The 20710-nt window shown below is 37.8% G+C and overlaps 1 protein-coding gene across 3 annotated transcripts in view; it reads right to left on the reverse strand.

The window, feature by feature from the left end:
- Marchf1 (membrane associated ring-CH-type finger 1) overlaps nucleotides 1–20710 on the reverse strand; it is a 481764-nt gene that overhangs the window by 65264 nt on the left and 395790 nt on the right. For 2 of the 3 annotated variants that reach the window (XM_029480932.2, XM_029480927.2), the window contains exon 4: nucleotides 17777–17856. In XM_029480932.2, coding sequence (XP_029336792.1) covers nucleotides 17777–17856 — 80 coding nt within the window. Of the gene's footprint in view, nucleotides 1–16735; nucleotides 17495–17776; nucleotides 17857–20710 lie in introns of all 3 variants that reach the window. The other variant, XM_085843942.1, reaches the window with a different exon arrangement.

Consider the following 20710-nt stretch of genomic DNA (forward strand, 5'->3'; position numbering starts at 1 on the left):
TAAAAGCTTAGAATTGCCTTATGTGTTGTAGGAGTAAAAAATGTTCTAGAAACAATGAGAATACTTTTGTGATCCTAAGTCTGGCTACTCTGCATGCTTTAAAAAAAGAAAAAAACAGCTATGGATGAGTGACAGCTCCTTACACATCAGGGATGTTTGTTAAAGTGTTTTGGTTTCTCAAAGCAGTATTCTCAGCCCAAATAAATGGCTGTATAACACGACTCCCTGGGTGTTATTTTATGCCCTAATTTGTCACCAACGACTTGGTCAAAATCTCAGAGCATCTGCACAGGACTATAGGGAATGATAAACAACAAAGTCGATGATAGAGCAAGGCTTCTGGTTCCTTGTGATGTTCCTGGAGCCAATCCAAAGCATCAGTAATTAGCTGCATTTTCTTCCCACCAGATATCACACTGAGGAAAAACAGTGGAAAAGATAATGATGATCCTGCTGTGCCAATAATGGAGGCAAAGGAGGCCAAGTCTCATTTGCATTCCTAGGCTCTGGGTTCTGCAGCAGATTGGGAAGGTTCTATTGGCACTGCTGCCTCTGGGCCCATCTCTCCTCTGGAGATAGTATCTGACATCGATTGTAGGAGTTTAAATCCTAATTGGAGTGGAAAACTCTGAGTTTCTTGCATTCTTGTCTAAACTAAGGGATTGGTCTCCCATAGAGACATCAGTTATGTTTGCATAGCTGTGAGCAACTGCTTGACAGAAGCAGCTTAGGGAGGGCAGGTTTATTTTGGTTTTAGAGGTCTTCAGTCAACCATGATGAAGAACGCCTATCACTGAACAGCTTCCTTAGTGAGGACTGTGTCAGTAACACATAGTAGAAATCTTCTAATATCATAATGGACCAGGAATCATAGCAGGCTAGCATTAGGACTGAGTTTTACTTTCAAAAGTGAACCTTCTGTAGCCTATGCCTACTAACCAGGCCATATCTCCTTTTCATTTAATGATTTATTATTTTTATTTTCACATGCATGTGTGAAGGCACTTATGGAGGCCAGAAGGCATAAGATCCCCTTAATCTACAGTTATACATGATTATTAGCTGCCTTACTTGAGTGCTGGGAATTGAACTCAGGTTCTTTGGAGAAGCAGCAAGTGCTCCTAACTGCTGATCGATCCCTCCAGGCCCAGTTTTTACCCCTTTAAAGCACTGCATTAAAACAACAACAACAACAAAAAACAAAAAACAAAACAAACAAACAAAAAACATACCCCAGGCTGAGAGTCGGGGCTTGTACATGAGCCTGTGGGGCTCATTGCAGGCTCAAACTGTAACAGTGGATGAAGTGCTTTTAGAAAGCTTCTTTTAACTGTAGTTCTTGAGACAGGCTCTTTCTGTGTGGTTTAGGCTGACAAAGAATTTATAATCTTCCAGTTCTAGTCTCCAAAATCCATGGACTATAGAGATGTAGCCTCATGCCCAGATCTGAGAATTTCTTAGGAATCTTTTGTGGTTTGTGGATACATTGTTTTCTCTCCAACTCCTGTGTTGGAATATTCGGCCTTAGGAATAATAAGGTCAGGTGTATGTAGTATGAGAATAGAATCTCTATTGGTTTTGGGTTAATTACAGTTGCCTAAATATTCCACAGGAATGGGAGACCAAAAGCTGAGATGTAGCATTTAGGATAATCCCTCCTCTATGGAGCATTTCTCTGCCTTACCCATTATTTTCTAAGTGTAGAGAATGACTTCTTCTGAAGACAATAGACACAGTTTTCCTCAAAAGCCTCTCTCTTTCCTGATTCTTCTTATGATTTTGGCTGCATATAAATGTCTAAATTGGTAACATAAAATGTATATTCCACAGTCAAGATTTTCTCTATATATTTTTTCATATGTCAGAAAGATTTGTCTTACATCTGCTTGGAGATCTCTTAGGGATTGTTTATAAGACTAAAAAAGTCACGCTTGACATAATTCTAAACAGTATTTTCAGTGCCATTAGGTTAAATTTTTATCATCCTCAGGCCTCAACAAAAACACAAGCAAAAATATAACACAAACTCATTTGTCTTCACTGCATAGATATAATCAGAGAGGTATATGTTGTCAGATATAGCAGGGCAGGTAGGCTCTGTATATACAGCAGCTCTAAGTAACATTATGAATCACAGTTTCCCACCCTTTTATTTCTGCATGGGCACACATTATGAGTTTGAACTGTTTTTCTGATTGTTCTTTTGTTGTTGTTGCCAAGAATCAAAATTCATACCATCTCACATTTCAACCATGACTTCTTTTCAGTTCTGTCCATTCATTAATCTTACCTGGCTGAGCATAACATCAAAGGAAGTTTTAAATTGCTATGGATAATTGACAGAGCAAGACTTTTATCTATAGGTAGCCAAAAATGATCTGATTCACAAATTCTCCTCTGCATATGAATGCTTTGACAAAGGCATATGCATGTTTTGGCAAATGGTGGATACTAAGTTACTAGGCACTAGCTCATCCATCCATCCATCCATTCCCATATTTACCTTGCTACCGTTCTTTTAGAACAATAACAACTTTTTGCATGTACACTATATGTAAGATTTTGTAAGGTGATGTGATAAGTAATAGCATGCATGCATTTGAGTCTTTGCATTTTAGGTAGGGAGCTTAGGCTATAACAGTTTATGTATTGGGTAATTATACAACTATCCGGAAAGTAAGTTATACTCGGATATGTAATATGGAACATGCCAAATGCTGCTGTATTTGAGTGAGAAGAAAATCATATATAGACTGGTGAAGGAAGAGAGTGTTTGAAAACTAATGAAAGCAAATAAAATGGGGTTGGAGTCTTCTGGAGCTTTGGTGGGGAAGATGAGTATTGGTAGGCTGCTCTGCGGGTGGAAGATAACTTTAGGGAATGCTTACAAGGAAGATCCATCAGCTCCTCAACTAACAACGTGTGGGCAATTACAAAATCAATATAAGTATATGAGCAGGATCATAATAGAATTTCATGCTGAGAAATAAGTGAGATTATAGAGAGCCTTAACTTTCCTTCAGTTAGTGCTAGCACACACATACCACAAACACACCACACATACATACTGCACGCACATACACATACTATACACTTATACATACCATACACACATATACATGCACATATGCATACCACATATATACACATACATCACACACACAGAACACACACACATACACAAATATACAAAACACAGACATACCATACACTGAGATATACCACACACACACACACACACACACACACACACACACACACACACACAAACATACTGCACTGCACACACACAGACATACCTCACACACAAAAACACCACACACACATACATATACCTCACACTTAAATATACCACCTAAACATACATGTGCACACACACACATACCGCATACACACATATACCACACACACATTCTGCACACACATACACATACACATACCATACCACATACACACACCACACATATACACCACACACACATATCACACACACATACATATGCACAAACATATACCACATGCACACACACACACACACACACACACCAGCAATAACTTTAATTAGTTGCAATACTGAAGCATTCTATAAATAAATTGAAATGACATAGAGACCAGAATGGGGCTCATGAGATGCAGAATAAAACTGATTTGAAAAGGCAGGGAAGAGAGTATATGTCATAATAGAAGTGCATGTAGGAGGGAGGAGGGAGAGACTGTGGAAGGACATGTGAAAAAAACCATAAGAAAACCTGATGATTTTAAATCACAAATACAAAATTTTAAAATAACAAAATGGAAACAGTTTTGATGGGGATATTCTGCCTGGATGAATATTGCCGCTCTCAGAAGCTATAGGTTATTAATTTAAAATAGCAGTTCCAGGGATGGGCTACTTCTCTCTGAAGTATAGGTCAGGGAGATACCTGGCCTGCCTAAAGCAGTGGAGGCTACTGCCATTGCTCTTGGTCACCCACCAGAACTAAATGGTAAGATCTTTCTGCTAGAGATACTACATGCATTGTCGTGGGACATAAGAAATCAAGTTGTCACTGGAAGATTCCTCCATGCTGGATAGTTTTCATGGTGCCTGAAGATGCTATGTAGGCCACTGAAGGAGAACTGGACTGTTATGACAGTCTAAGTCAGCTTTGTATGCTGCATGCCTCACTACTGCTCTGTCAGGCAATGTACTCACTTGTGCAGTGGTAGCATGCCTATCACGAGGAACCAATTGCCTTCTGATTGGACTGAAGTTCTGTTTTACAGGAAGGAATTCACTTTTCATATTGTAAACTTCCTCACAAGCTCGAATCTGGATAGGCCACCGATCTTAGTGGGGAGTTTGTCTATGGTTTACTTTATTAAATGGACATATTGTAGTAATAAACTATCAATGTTTATTTCCATAAAGTAGTCAGCTTTAGTCACAAAAGTGTCTTTTTTAAGTTGATGGCATTATCACAAGGATGCATAACTCATTAAATATTGAAAAGAAGTGGCTGTTGAGTGTTCAGCTTTAAAATGGGACACACACACAGACACACACCCATACACAGACACACACACACACACACACACAGACACGTGCCCCAATAAGGGTTAGGGAACATTGCAGAAGAAGGGATGAAAAGAATATAAGGAGCTGAAGTGTTGTGGAGTGTTGTCTTCTGAACAGTACAAGGTCACCATACTCAGGAGTTCATAGCAACTATGACTATCTGTTCAAGACCAGCCCAAGTCTGTGCCTACCAGCAATCACTATGAAAGAGGGAATGCTCATGAGAGCTAACCCCTCCTGAGGACCTGTAGGCAGTTAGTGGCTGCCAAGTGAAAGAGAAACTTTTTTGATGGTGGTGAAAACATTGGTGATCTCTCATTCTCTTGTAAACAGCCCTTATCCATGCCTCTGTAAACAATTCTGTTTAAATTCATTGGGCCATAAAAATGAGTAGACTGAGTAGAAAGAAAAGGGAAAGGGACAAAAAGCTACATGCAAACTCACTACTGTAGAGGCATCCTCATATATATGATATACTATGATATGTTATATATATATATATATATATATATATATATATATATAATACATGCACACACACACACACACATGAAAAGAATTTCAGTAGAGTGATTCGTAAGAGGTGACAATATCTCAATTAGACACCACATAACTGCAAATAAAAGCCTCAGTACTAGAAATGCATTACCATTTTTTGGAGTTGTTGGCCAATGTGGTTCCAGAGACTCCAAAACATTACATACTACCATGCATTTAATTTTTCTGCAGAACTTGACAGTAAGACACTACTGCCAACATAGGCAGTCCCTTCATTTCACTGTCTTACGTATACACTCATCTAGCCTCCTTTTTTTACACACTAAAGCATCCATGCTATACTCATCTCATTGTATATGGATATATAATTCCCTGGCTGCTTGTCTGTACCCTCAGTGATTCTCAAACTTCAGGGTACACACACACACACACACACACACACACACACACACACACACACACACACACACACACACACAGAGAGAGAGAGAGAGAGAGAGAGAGAGAGAGAGAGAGAGAGAGAGAGAGAGAGAGAGAGAGAGGTTAAAACCCAGGCAGGTGGGGACCCACTGATTAGCTTATTTAACACATTTCCAGATGCACAGATGCAGTGACTATCTTTTGATTTATGACCTCATCTTTCCCTTAAAGCTTCATTTAAAATTGGGTTTCATTAATCTATGCCAACTCGATGGAAAATTTGAAGTTTAATTTAAGAGCTAGAAGTAACTGTGTTTTCTACTCTTACAATAAAGTTACTCACATTGTAACTGCTATCCTAAATTTTAGATAACTCCAGAAAAGGGGAGGAAATAATTTCCTCTATCAGTCTCCATTATTAGGTGTTTGGATTATATTTAAAAACCTCATAAAATTTTTTTTTCAGAATTTTTTAAAGGTGTCTCCCTATCTCTCTCTCCTTTCCCTGTCCACTATTCTCACTCCTCCCTTTTCCCATGCATATATATATATATATATGCATATGTATTTGGAATAATATACATATAATATAAAATATAGATATATTATTCCACATATATACATATACACATATATGTGTATATATATATATATACATATACATATATACACATATCTATCTATCTATCTATATCTATATCTATATCTATATCTATATCTATATCTATATCTATATCTATATCTATATATGTATATTTATATGTATCTATCTATCTATCTATGAACTAGATCATAATAGTATATGTGTGTGTGTGTGTATAATATACCAGGATATTCTTAAAAATGCTCTTATACTGACATCTCCAGAAGGATCCAGAAAATGAAGTATTTTCTTTAAAGATCCTGAGTGAGTCTCACAGGCATCTCAGGCTGAGGATTTGTTTGTGAAATGCTATTTCAGGGATTTTTTTTTAAAGTCATGCTGGTAGATTGCGAGGCTGACATCTTAAACTTACTTTGCCTGAGGTTTTCTAAGGTTACAAAATTTCCCACTGATATTCAAATCTACTTCTGTATGGTTATGGGAAGAAACAATGGTCTACTTTTGTTTGTCCCTTTCTAGAAGCCCAGTTTAAACAGCTGGCCTATAGAATGCATGCAATTTCCAAATTTGTGGAACTTATTTAGCCAGATTAGAAAGTAATTAATGAATGTAGGATGCTCTGATTATATGAAATAATTTATACTGCTGTTCCTCTCCTGTGAACATTATCTCTAAAACTGTGAAGATTCTTTAAAAAAAAAACCCAGCTAAGAACAAGCTATAAATGTGGTCCAAGTGATGGCCCCTTACCCATACAGTGCTAATTGTACTTGATGGTTTGCACAGAGGCAGGGGGTGAAGTTGGAGGGGGATGTATTGAGGAGACAGTGGGAGTGGACTGTGGATATGATCATATTTCATTGTACACATATTTGAAATTCTCAAATATTAAAAAGTTATATAAAAGAGGAAGCCATACCTTTAAATATATAAGGATATACATGACATTTTAATAATTCTTTTGATTTATTTTTATATGCCTTATTTATTTTAGTATCTTCCTTGTTTCTTTTCATTGAAAATAACAAGTAATTTGATAAATGCTAAAAGAGTGGGTTAAATAACACTAAATATTTATAACATTAAAATGTAGCTTTACAAGTGTTTCTTTTTCCTCTCTGTGGGTAAATCTTTACTTTGTGAGATAGCAAAGCATGGTATGCATTTGGGGTTTCACCCCCGCATTGCAATGGCTGCCATCATTCATTCCAAGGAAGAGATCAGTGCTAAGGCACCTGCAGTGCAGGATGTGCACTTATTAACTAAGCGCGGTGTGTTCTTCCTCATTCAACGACATAAGCAAATACAGGGCTGCTTCACTCTTACTAAGTTGAACCATCCCAGGTAGAGAGAGTTTAGGAAACTCCTGACTCCCATGAGTACCCTTCCATGTATTGTGATTCTGGAAGGTCATCAATGCTATTTATACCTGCAGTTTCTACCAATTCAGCTGTTGTTTTTGTTGTTGTTTGTTTATTTTTTCTTGTTAGCAGCAGGATATCCTGTAGTTCTGGTTGTCCTCAAACACTGGGAAACTGAAGTTAGCCTTGAAATGTTTGATCCTCCTGCTTCCACTCCTCAAGTGCTAGGATATTAAGCATGATCCACTGTACTTTTTTTAGCTGCTATTGAGATGAAGTGGATAAAGGGTGCTCTTAATTCCCTAAAGACTCAGTCAAACAAAAGCCAAGACATAAGGAAGAGTGCAAACCCTTTGCGTTTTCTTTAGCACTTACTATCTTTTAGAAATGCATGTTTCCTATTGCATTACATAGGATGACCCTTGTAATCACGACACTACAGATGGAATAGCATATATCCTACCCATTGGGATCTGACTGAGAATATCCTGCATAGACGCATGTGTTTTAGCACTTAGTTCTTAGTTGGTGGAACTGTTTGGGAAGGATTAGAAGGTGTGGACTTGTTAGAGGATGTACATTACTGAGGTGAGCTTTGAGGTTTTAAGGCCCATGCCATTCCCATTCCCCTTCTCTTTATCCTCTAATTGTGTCATAAGATGTTGTCCCTGCACCTGCTCCAGCACCTTGCCTGCCTGCCTGCTGCCTGCTGCTTGCTGCTTGCCTGCTCTTGCCATGATGGCCATGTTCTCCCCTACTGAAACTATGAGCCTCAAGTAAACTATTTCTTCTGTAAGATGCCTTGGTCATTGTGTCTGTCACACCAATACAAAGTAATTAAGACAACCATGCAAAGAAATTTAACTATCATAGACAGTTGGTTTCACTTGTCCTAAGAAAGGAACAGAGTCCCACCACTAACTGAATACAAATCCAGAATCAACAGGTGAAAAATACAGAGAGCCATGTTTCAGGAACCTTCTCAGAAGGAGAAGAGTGCCAGAGAAGATAGTACATTCAAGGAAGTGGAGATGGATGGTAATGCATGCTGATGTTCCAAGGATCTTCAATGAGCAGATAGGTGGAGGGTCACCTAGGTAATGAGAAAATCATGAACAAACTTTCCTAATGACTGATAATTGTTTAAACAGTTATGGTAAAAATAATTTTCTAGAGCCAGTTAGATAGTTCAGCCAATAAAGACACTTACTGCCAAGCCCTACAACCTGAATTTGAACACCAGGATACATATAGTGGAAGGATAGAAAGGGCTCATACAAATTGTTCTCTGACTACCACACGTGCTCCATGACACACATGTAATACACACACACACACACACACACACACACACACACACACACACACTGAAAAGCTTATATTTTATCTAGTACAAAACTACTCACCAAAGTGTTGTTTCACTTTAGAAATCTTACCTGCATCACATTTGTCCTAGCTTTTATATCTCTACAAAATCTAATCATGCATATGTAAAATTGTGGTAAATATCAAAAGTTGTGTGATGTCACTCCTGCCTTCCTTGGCTATGCCTTTACTTGAATGAGCTTGTGTAGAGGCAAATTATACTTCCTACATACAGCAGTATTCACGATTATAGTAAGGAGTTCTTACATGATTTCAAGAATATTGTCTATCTTCTCATATTTATTCTTGCAACCCTTGAAAGAATACATAAGATGTCCATCTGAATTTGAAGCTCAGAGAAACTCAGACAAGTGAATATTGTAGTACTATTATGTCCCTATGATCGCTTCTTTATTTCTTGTCTTAAATGCAACTTTTATTGAATATTTGACTCTATAACCAATGTCATTAGTTTGGGGAAGATCTTAAAAAGTCACCAAACAAAGCTTCCAAGTTCTATAGATCTATATGTACCGATACCTATGTACTCTACTTGGAGTGCAAAGAAGATGTGCCTATTTTATGTACCATAGCCAATGCATCCATTTCAGTCACATGTTTTAATTTTTAAATTGTAAATCTATAATTTGTGTATGTGGGTAGGTATTTGGCTCTTTCTACCACGTGGGTCATGCTTGATTTCAAGTACTTTTACCCACTGAGCCATCTCATCCACCAATGCCTTACAAATTCTTTGTAAGATCTGTTTGAATAACAAGTGAATGGGTATGAAGATCGACTTAAAATATACTTCTTGTAGGCTCTCAGGCTCAATGCTCAGAAGTTAGATTTTTTTTTTTCAAGAAGCATGGTCATGTGGCTCTAAAAATTCCTTTGATACTGTTTGGCTATGTATTTCACCATGTAGGTCTGGCTGACCTGGAACTTGTTACATAGGTTAGCCTGGCCTTAACTCACAGAGATCAATCTGCATCTTCTTACCAAACATATGGATTAAAGGTGTGAGACCCCAGGCCTGGCTCTCAATTATCCTAATAAAAACGAGAACATCCAGAATATATATAAGTTACAATGTAGTATCTTCTGACTCTAGGCAAGTCACGTAAATTGGAGCATCTGTAGGAATTATCACTGGCTTTTAGCTTTCCCCTTTTAAAGAAGTAAGGGAAGGAATTCAGTATTCTTGACTTGCTTTACACTGTGCACCAAGTTCTCGTTATTCCCCATGGTTTATGCAAGCCTGTCCTCCCAGGTCTCAGTGATTGTGAAAGCCATTTCAAAAGGTCATCTTTGGCAATGTAACAACAGTTGTACTAGAGGGCATAACATGGATGCCACATACACACAGTCCTATCTTCAAAGAACACAGGGGGAACAGAGAATAAATGCACATGAAATTAGGTTAATCGAGTACTAGGTATGCGATGTTCACTATAGGAATTGCAAGAAATCAAAAATCGCTGTGGGCCATGCTATCTTGGAAAGGCTTCAGAGAGTGGAATAAATGAGTTGATAATTGAAGCATGTCTAACTCTAAGCATTTGGAGAAGACAATAAAGAAAAGGAAAAGTCACACTTAGTGATGGTGAAATTGAGCACTATCCTATTCTTCTCGTTTGTTTTTTCTCTTCTATCATCATTTTTCTCCACTTCTGCTATTCATACTGTTATTTTTTCTGTTTAAATATCCTTTTGTTGATCAATAGTATCCCAGAGAGTTGCTGTTAGCTCCATTTTAAATATAGCTTTTCTACTCCACGGCTTTATACTCTATATCCCTATTGTGACTGACTTTTGGATACATGAGACCTAGGCCAAGCTGATTCTATTCCTTACATGAGATCTATTTTCAAGTAGTTGGGAACATATCCTTTCTCTTTCAGACCCCTGTTAATGATCTGAAGTTGTCTCCCTCTATGCCAACTTTCTCCTTTTCAATGAACATGAAATCTGTCTCTAGGAAGAAATGTCAACATACAGGGAGGAAAACAGCCACATTGTTTGAGTGTTTGAAGTTCCTGAAGCTATCTGGATACCTGGATTCAGTATTTCTTCATTTAACACACTATTTTCTTCCTTTTGATTTTTGAGACAGGGCTTTTATATGTATACCAGGATGTTATTGAATCATGATCATCCTGTCTCAGCTTATTAAATGTTACAAGCATCTGCACTCATGTCCACATTAATGCTTCCTTTTCTACTTCTACTTACTATATAGGGGCAACATGATAATGTAGCTTTCTAATGTGTATAGGTCCCTAGGTTTGGCCCCTAGAACTGAGAAAGGTAAATAAAAAGGATTTGAATGGAGCAGTAGACTTGAGAAATATGGCCTGGAACAGAAGCAATATCTAGGGAATGAAATGAAGCAACTAGTTGTAGAATGAATACATCCTACATAGATGAAACAAAAGTCAGAAACAGGATTCAGGAAGCCTGTGGGCTCACAGAGGGAATTGGGGTTGACTGAGTTGAGGAAGTGGCTTTGAAATGGAAGCAGCAGCCTAACCAGGATGATAGGGTTTCTGGTAATGGTTTAACTGTATCAGCCTATGATTGTGAACAAGAAAGAAACTGAGTTATGATGTACCACAAATGTCTAACAGCTTTCCGAACTCATCTTTTGCTTCCCTGTCTTCCACTTTCTTTCCATCTAAACCATGAGAGATCTATGACATACTATGTTTCTTAAGACATGATTTTTAGTCTAAAGCATCAATATCATCTGGGACTACCCCAGAAATATAAATTCAAGGTCTTAATACCAGAGTATAGAAGACTCTAGAAATAACCAGTGATCTATGTTTAAATAAACTCTCTAGCAGTTGTAGATTCATGTTAAGGTCTTAGAACCACAAGACTCAAGAATCCTTCACAGTAGATGTTTTAGTGGCAAGCTTAGCCAGAACTGGATACTACGACTTCACATAATCAACATCAATGGCTTAAAAAGGATATTTTCCTTCAATTTATTTAAAAAAATATGCTGAGAAGGTTTTTGCATCTTCAAGGTACAAATGCTTTGCAAATGTTCGCGAAAAAAAGATTGCAGTTAATCACAAAATAGCTACATTTTACCAGTGAAAACTATGCTGTGTGTATTTTCTCACATGTGCATTCTAAATTTAGCAATACATGTGCATATGTATGTGTGTATGAGTAAGGCAGAGAAGGGGTTATTTGGGATGAAGAAGGAAACCATTGAAAGTGATAAGAGAAGTTAAGGACAATGAGAAAGAGTAGTATGTGTGGTAGGAAATAAATGTGAACAGTTATCTCTAAAAATGAATTAAAATAAAATATGTCATGGAACTGAGAGGTCTTGAGCATTAGTTAGGAGTTGAGTATAATGGGAGAAATGACTTTTTAAACTGAGAAACAGTGACTAGCAATCAGTCTGGTGAGGGTCATAGGGGACCATGTAAAGAAAAACCCTAGATGCTTTCAGGGAATTAGAAACATATCAGCACATGTAGGTCATAGTTAATGATGCATACCAAAACACACAGAGATCATGTGAGGACTTAGAAATCATATTAAAGATTGTGCACTTCCCACTGAGAGTAATGTACAAACCACTGAAAACTTGAACAATAGGCCAACATGTTCTGATCTTTTACTTTTAGATGTGATTTTCCTGTAAGGCAACTTTTGAGCCACACACATAACCACACGGTGATTTAATTTCCAAATTGTAACTGGCTAATAGCAATACATGTTCAGAATAAGGCTGAGACAAGTATGGGAAAGAGGATATGGTGTCCACATGTGGGCCAAATGCCAGGAACAGAAAAGGAGGAAGGGCTCAGGGGTTGCTTCTTCTTAGTGGTTGTGACTAAAGTAAGATCTGCCTTTGCATGTCTGAAGCAACAGAACTACAAGTTCACAGTCATTTGCTGCTTCTCTCACCATTGTCTTCCTCCCTGCGCAGGGGATCATGGTGTCTGTGATCAATCTGGAAGCATCTCTCCTATAGTGTTTCTTGTAGAAATTTAATTTTCTTGTTTAGGCCTCCGACATTCCTCTCAAAATGATTCCCAAATTCTTCTATCCTCTCTGACCTTGAGGACATTTTTTCATGTGTGCCAACCATTATTTTCTCTTGTCAGTATATCACATCAACCTATGTGAATTATAGGTACATAGTTGTTTGATTTTGTAGTGTATAGCTCACCAATCACTGAAAAATTATAATCAGCTCCAACTGCCCGGTGTTTCAACAGCATGCCTATTATTATTATTGTGCATATAGTATGTTTTGAGAATTTTATACATGAGAACTCCATCTAGATTACTCCATCTTTCCTCCCAACTCCTCTAGTGACATCCTCTCTAAAATTTTTCATATTTTCTTTTATTATTATTATTAGTAGTAGTAGTAGTAACATACATAGACAGGCACACATATGTATACATTTATGTGTACATTTAGTGATTCTATTCTGTGCATGTGTCCAGGGCTGACTGACTGATGGAAAAATCTACACTGGAGCACATTTGGAATCACAAATGGCTTGCTTATAATGGAACTCATCACACCATTCTCAAGTCAACTGGCCTCTAATGTCTCTTACATTTATAAATACCAGTATCTCACATTTCTCAGTTTCTCCAGGGTACCATGGTCTTCAACAACTTTGTCTTATGCTCTTACTAGATCTAACAATTAAGGTGCTTCCTATTTACTTAGTGGGCTACCACCATGTCCTTCCTACTCACTTCCACTAACCTTTATCACTGTAGCTTACAGTAGAGTAATTCTGCCTATACACCATTTCCTGTTAACAGTACAGAACAGGGTTATAGTGACTTGTTTGTGGCTCTTCTAGTCGATTTTATTTAGCAAAAATACTTTCTGCATATATTTTTGCATTGGAATATTTTTATTCTTTAGAGAAATATCATGAAAATTCCCATGGGATATGAGGAAACCAACGATGAACTATTTCTGGCTGAAGATAGGCTAAAAGAACTTAAGAAGTTCATGGAGGCTGTTGGAAAGCAGAGATCTATAGAACAGAGCTAAACAACTTGGATTGACTTCATAGTTTCTTCAAAATGCTTTGAAATTTGTCTTAGCCCTTATTATTCTTCAAATCTACCCATAGAAATTCAAAGAAACATCAGTGGACAACGTTGGTTCCTCAGCTCTGTCTGACCTAATGGTATTTGTATCAACTTGAATGTCTGAAATTACATCCATGCACCTCTGTCTATCTGAAGTTCACTTTGCCTGGCTTTAGTTCCAGCCCATCTAAAGGGATTTCTGCATCGTCTTAGATCAGGATATTTTATTTTTCTCCAAATCCTGCAGCATTCCTCTACTTAAAATTAGCCTTTGTTCTCTTAAACTTCTGCTTTTTGGTTATTTATTCAATGTCTCCCACTTAGACAACAGACTAGCTATAGGAAACATCAAGTCTCTTGACACTTTTGGTCCTCAGCCATTATTGTATACTGTCTAGAGCAGTTGGTTATTTTGATGGCAGCACACAGCAGAAAACAATATCTATAGGTCCTTTGGGCTTATTGTCACATGTAGAAGTCTAAGTTAAGTAAATCACTTATCATTGGAAGTGTTCCCCTAAAGAAGTACTTATAAAGGAGAACCTGCCACTCTGGCTTTAGAAGCAAATGTTACTTTCTCTCACTCCACTTGCCAGTAAGTCAGCATCTATGAGTGTCATTTATTAAATAATATTAGAAGCAGATTTGGGAAATGTCAAAAGGAGTTTTAAGCTGGACATCAGATAAGAAATAATGTAAGGTTTCAGCAAAGACATATAGTCATCACATTCAAATAATTATATGAAGCATACATTGCCATATAAAAACACATAATTCCACTTTCCTTGCATGGGGTGTGTGTGTTTTATATGTGCATCACACATGTATGTATGAAGTGGAGCCAGAGGCCAACACCTAGTTTCTTTCCCAGTTGCCCTCCAGTTGATTATTATTATTATTAAAAATAATTATTGCATTTTCTGGCATTTATTTATTTATGTGTGCATGTGTGTGTATGTGTGTGTGTTCACATGTGCATGTGTAGGTACATGCTTTCCATTGTTTGTGTTTGTGGGAATCAGAAGACAATTTAGGAGAATTGGTTCTGTCATTCCATAATGTCCATATTGTGCATCTTTGTTACTGAGCTCATGATTTTAGATTTGGTGGCAAGCACCCTTATACACAAAACCATTTTTGCTGGCCTTTTACCTTGTGTTTTGAAACAGGATCTCTAAGTGTACCAAGAGTTCACTGATTTGGCTATAATCGCTGACCAGGGCTTCCTGGTCCCCTGTCTAGGGACCTTCCTAAGTGTCCACCTGCCTTTTACTCCTCGGTGCTGAGACTATAAGTGCATGCTATGGCACCTGGAGTTTTAAGCGTGCTGTGGATCTGAATTCAGATCCTCATGCTTTTGCCATGGAAACTCTGCCCACTGAACCATTTCCCTAGTCTGTCCCTTTGCTTCTAAACCTTTAAAACTTCCTAGCATATTTTAAGGCCTTGACAATTCTGGTCCATCCCACTTCTTCTTCTGAATCTCTACCATCCACTCCCCTCACTCACCACATCCTGGCTCTCGGTTCCCTGGACTGTTACACTCCTGCCTTGTTCCTCTCTCCTCTTGGCTGCCTGTGACCAGCATTCTCTGCAGCATCAGCTTCCTCCTTCTTTCTTCCATCAACTCCTATTTGTACTTTGAATTAACCTCTGATTTCTAAAGTAATTTGAGCCCTTGTGTCATGTATCTCTAAATCCTCTATTGTGGTCGTAAATACGTACTAACTGTGAAATAATTGCTGTGTCTGTGTTCTTCACCCAACTCTAAGTGCTACCACATCAGAAACTATCAAAATACCATGCACTGTATATGTTCAATGCTCAGAATAGAGCCCAGAGCATACTGTGCCTCAATGCTGGAACAAATGAACATTTTATGAGTAATTGTCTGATACAGCTTTGAGAGAACAAGTTGCCATGTTATTCACATGTAGACCTTATTTTTTCTTGTTCTGGTCTGAGTAAATATGGACTACACCCTCTAGTTCATGTTTTACATGCATGCGCACAGTAGATTTTTATTAAATAATTTCAGCTTTTATAAAACCAAAGCAAAATGAACAGTATGCAGTGGAAATATTTACTTGGTCTCAGAGTTCAGTTGAAATGATTTAGTAGCATATAAATATTTAAAATTTGCCTCACTCATATATCTACAATGATAGAAAACCCACATTAACATTAAGTAATCTTTTGAAATCAAACAGAACAAACAAACCAACAGAACAAAATGGTCTTATTGCTAAGAAATGTACACATGGTTAGAAATTATCAGTAGGTGATTACTGGTAAAATGAATGAAGCTCTCCTTCCCTAGAGTATCTGCTAGTCATCCAACAAGCCCAGGACTTGTGTCCCTGTCCTCTGGGTCTTGAGTTACCCTCCTGAGTCAGACAACTGAAGAGCAAACTGGAGCCAACAGCACAGAAGATTTTTCTGATGCAAAAGGCTGACCTTTAAGAACCTTTAGCTTGACTATCTTTGTCAGACTGCAGAAATTTGGCTATATTTATACTGAACATTTCCACAAAGCCTCACTCCTACTGCCTCTGCCATCGTGGTTTTAGGTAAAATACGTACAAAAATCATCTGCTTTGCCCATTTCTATTCCAGGATAAGTCCTATATTAAAGCGAAGAGAAGAAACCCAATTCCATGTTTTTGTACCTATGGATTTTTCTCATAGTTTTCTGTTTTTAATGTTATCACTTTACATCTAACCTATAACACTACAAATGAATGTCATGTTTTGAGGGAAGTTCACAAACACATACTGAGCTCCCATCCAGAAGACCTATAATTGGGTGGCGTCCAGTCTTTCACTACAGCTACTGACCTGCACACTTCGAAATTATCAGAGCCATCATCATAGGCAGCAGGAGGCTTCTGGGTAGAGGTATTCAGCTGGAGCCCTGTGTCTTCCCCACACTCATCCCTTTCTACAGCTGCCAGGATTTCAGTATTGAAATCAGTTTCTGAAAATCTTTTCTTGATTGTTTCTTTTTGATTAAGTGTATGCAAGAGCTGAGGATCTCTGTGGTAGCATTTGCCTTTACTCCCTGAGTGGCTCTCTGCAGGTGTCCTCTCCACCAAGGACCCCCTTGGAGGTGGATGACTGCATTCTTGGTACCTTATGACTTTTCCTCTACAGATGTTTAAAGAGTGACTCCCACATTCTGTCAGCTCCTGGTGCTTTTCATCTTTGGATCCCAGACCAACAAGTTCAATTCTGTCAGAAGTAGAAGACCCAGTCAAGCTTCCACATGGCTTGTTATTTCTCCTTCGCCGAGATAGTCTGAATTTAACCTGGGCTTGCCTTTTTGCCTGAACCCATTGACTCTCATCTGTGGAAGACGAATCTGAAGACTCCATATCAAGTTCTCTCCATCTGGGACTTGAGATCTGGAGGCGAAAGTCATTTCTTTTCTCTTTGGCTTGCTCTTCTGCATGTTCATATCTCTGAGAAACCCTCCTCCTCCTCCTAGGATTCTGTCTTATTGGTTTCTTACCAGACTCTTTTCTAGCATGGCTCAACACTACAACAGGGGTGCAGTGCTCAAATGCGTCTTCTGACATGTCATGCAAGATGGAAGATCTACACAAGGCAACAGGCAAAAGGATGGGAAGTGGGAATGGAAAGGAAAGTCATGGGAAAACAGAGAGAGAGAGAGAGAATGATGAACATGACAGTATGACCAGAAGTTGGTAAAGATAAATTGAAAAACAAAATAAAACAAAACTAAAGTATGTGTGCGTGTGGTTATATCCATGGGCAACTTATAGCAGAAGCAGGAGCCATAGGTTCTCAGATCATAAAACAAAAGTACAAAATACTGATCTAAGAAATATTGAATAGAATAATTTTCCCAGGGCTTACCTGCAGATGTCCTGAGTAGATGGACAGACAGACAACCTTGACTGGCTCCTGGGAGCTGTCCCTGTTGTTGGGCTGCTTGCCTGGAGAAACAAGTTAGATAATTTGGCATCTTGATTAAGGTAATACATGGTTGATATCTTGCTTTTTTTCCACATATTTAAAAAATTACAGCAAATGTGGCTGCTGGTCATGTTGCTCATAGTGAGGTTCATTGAATCTGGGAAGTCAGGGGGCTTGTTTTGCAAAAGTAAAACCCATTTAGGGAACTTGAAACAGCTGATATGCTGCACTGCCCTGCTGTTGCTTCACTTGTGAGAGAGGAAGATGATTCCACAAGTTTCTATTCTATTTACTTTGAGCACTGGAGTGGAATAGCTCAATTTGCCTGGGAAACAAATGAGTATTTAGAGGTCCCAATGAAATAAAGCGCCACAAAGCCAAGAACTGAGAAGGGTTGTGATAGGCTGGTAAATGTGAATAATCAAATAGTCACCAGGTTGCTAGATAACACCTGAGTTAGCAACAAGGCCCCATGAGACCATATATTTGAGAACAGTTTGTAAAATATAAAATCCTGCAGCTACTACTGTTCTGAATTCATTATTAGAGTAAACAAAACCCATCTTTCAAAACATTGTTGACTTTTCTTACATTTTGTCCCTCTGTGGGACATACTAATTTGAAGCTAACAACTTGAAATAAGTCAGATGGACCATGAAGAGTTAAGTTTATTTCACTAAGTTCTTTTATTTTTTGACATTCAATATTTGCAGACTCCACTTGATTTCTTCACACTGTTATGTTTAGTGTAGACAATGCTGATATAGTAGAAGCCATGTTATACTAATAATTCACTATTGTACTTATCCTGTGGCTTTATCTAATCTTTACAATAATTTTACACATGGATAAATTGTCAGTTTGAGTTGTTTAGAACCATTTCTGCATATTCAATTAACACACCAAGTGTTTGTGGTAAATACTATAATTACTTTTAAGTACAGTTGAGGAAGCTTAGAAATTGAAGTAGCTTTTTGTTAAGATGTAGAAGTGAATATTTGGACTAAGAATCTAGCTTTGTCTTCTATGTTCTAATCACTAGAGATGAAGTCTCTTTTCTTTTGAACAAGAGAAAACAAGGGTATTACAGGTCCATACTCTAGCCTGGTTGACTGATTCAGTAAAACACATAACTTTCTCACTAAGAAAATAACACTAAGGGAAGAAGGATTGCAAATTTCAAAGTATTTCTCAAAACCCTGGTGTCCAAAATGTGGAAACTGTCCAACACTTATGATTGTGGGGGTTCAGAAAAAGAGAAACTAATTTAAAACCAAGAAACAAGAGAAAAATTGTTAAGTCTTTATTACTAGAATTATAAAACACATTTGTGTATAATGTCAACCAGTTTTTGGTAGTCTTATGCCAGTCATAGAAACATCATATAGGAGGAGATAGTTTTGCCAACATTAAAAGGCAAATGGGAGTCATTAAAGAAGAGATAGAGACATTTCAGATGGATGGAACAGTGTGCTGAAATGCTAGCATTGGGAATGTGTTCCCAGCCTGATGCACACCTTCTGTGGACTTCTGAGTTATAGGTTTCTATAACCTCATGAATATTGTCTGTTTAGATCTATGAGTAGATAAAACATGTTCCATGATATATAGTATTTGTATCAAATCAAGATTCACTTCTTTCAAGTTATTATTATTATTATCTTTCAAAACACCATATGGTGCTGCAAAGATGGCTCAATTGATAAAGGTGCTTGTCAAGTCTCTGAAGCCCTGAAGTTACTCCTCTGGACCCATATGTAGGCAGAGAGCACTAGGTCCTGCAAGCTCTCCTGTGATCCCCTCACAGGCATTGTGGTATAGGCATGCCACCAACAAATAAGTAAGTAAAAAAGAAAGAAGGAAGGAAGGAAAGAAAGAAAACAATTTAAATCTGTAATATAATATCTCTGTTCTTTTAAGTACATACCCAAGATTTATAAATTGCATTTCTGTTCTTTAAATAATAAGCAGTAACTGTTCTTAAATTTGCATCTTGTAACATTCAAATAGAGATTATTAGGGAGCTCCGAACAGACTAAGCAGTGAATGAAACTCATTTTTGAAGTTTGATATTTACTCATTTTACAATTGTGAATGAGGCCCCAGATGTGTGAAATTTCTGCAGATATTATTATGGATATGACCCACATCACGATGAACACAGATAGATGTTCCTATGAAGCTGTGCTAGGAGGTTGAAAGAGGCATAATAATAGCAAACTCATTTTATAATCTCACGTGCCTGCACAAAGACACTCTGTATAATGTGAAACATTTATCACTGAGTAAATACACAGAACAGGAAAAGCTTTGCAGAGTGTTTGGGTCCATGGTGTCCATGATGACACTGAATCCAGTGGGTTTTGTATCAGACCTTTTTACTATTTTGTTACTAGGAAAAAGTCCATGCTTACAAACGCACAAATAGCGCAGAGCAAAGATTACTTTATTCTTGGTCAGTTTGTTATCGCACTTAACAGAAGAGCAGGCCTCTGCTCTTGAGCATCCCCTGAGCTTTCCTGCATGCTCACTGTTTCCCTCTCCTGGAACTGTACCTATTTGCTTTCCTATTCTTGGTCTCTTCTGGTTCCCTTATCACTTGACTGGAACCTGAAAGTATTTAGCAAGTTAATCCCAGCAAGTAACTCCCAGATTAGTGTCAGTATATAAATGCTTCTCCACGCACAGAAAGGTCAATTCTAGAAAATTCTGTGCTGATTTTAGAATTTTTCAACAGGGCTGATTGAAGGCTTGTTTCTGTCTACTATGAATGTACCCTTTGGTGCTTCCTCATTCTCTGTGTTACCTTTGCAATGTCTTGTTTTTGTTTACTTTCTTTTCTTTTTTTCCAATTTTTTATTAGGTATTTACATT

Source organism: Mus caroli, unplaced genomic scaffold, assembly GCF_978045245.1.
Source record: "Mus caroli unplaced genomic scaffold, Mus_caroli_1 scaffold_10, whole genome shotgun sequence".
NCBI lineage: Eukaryota > Metazoa > Chordata > Mammalia > Rodentia > Muridae > Mus > Mus caroli.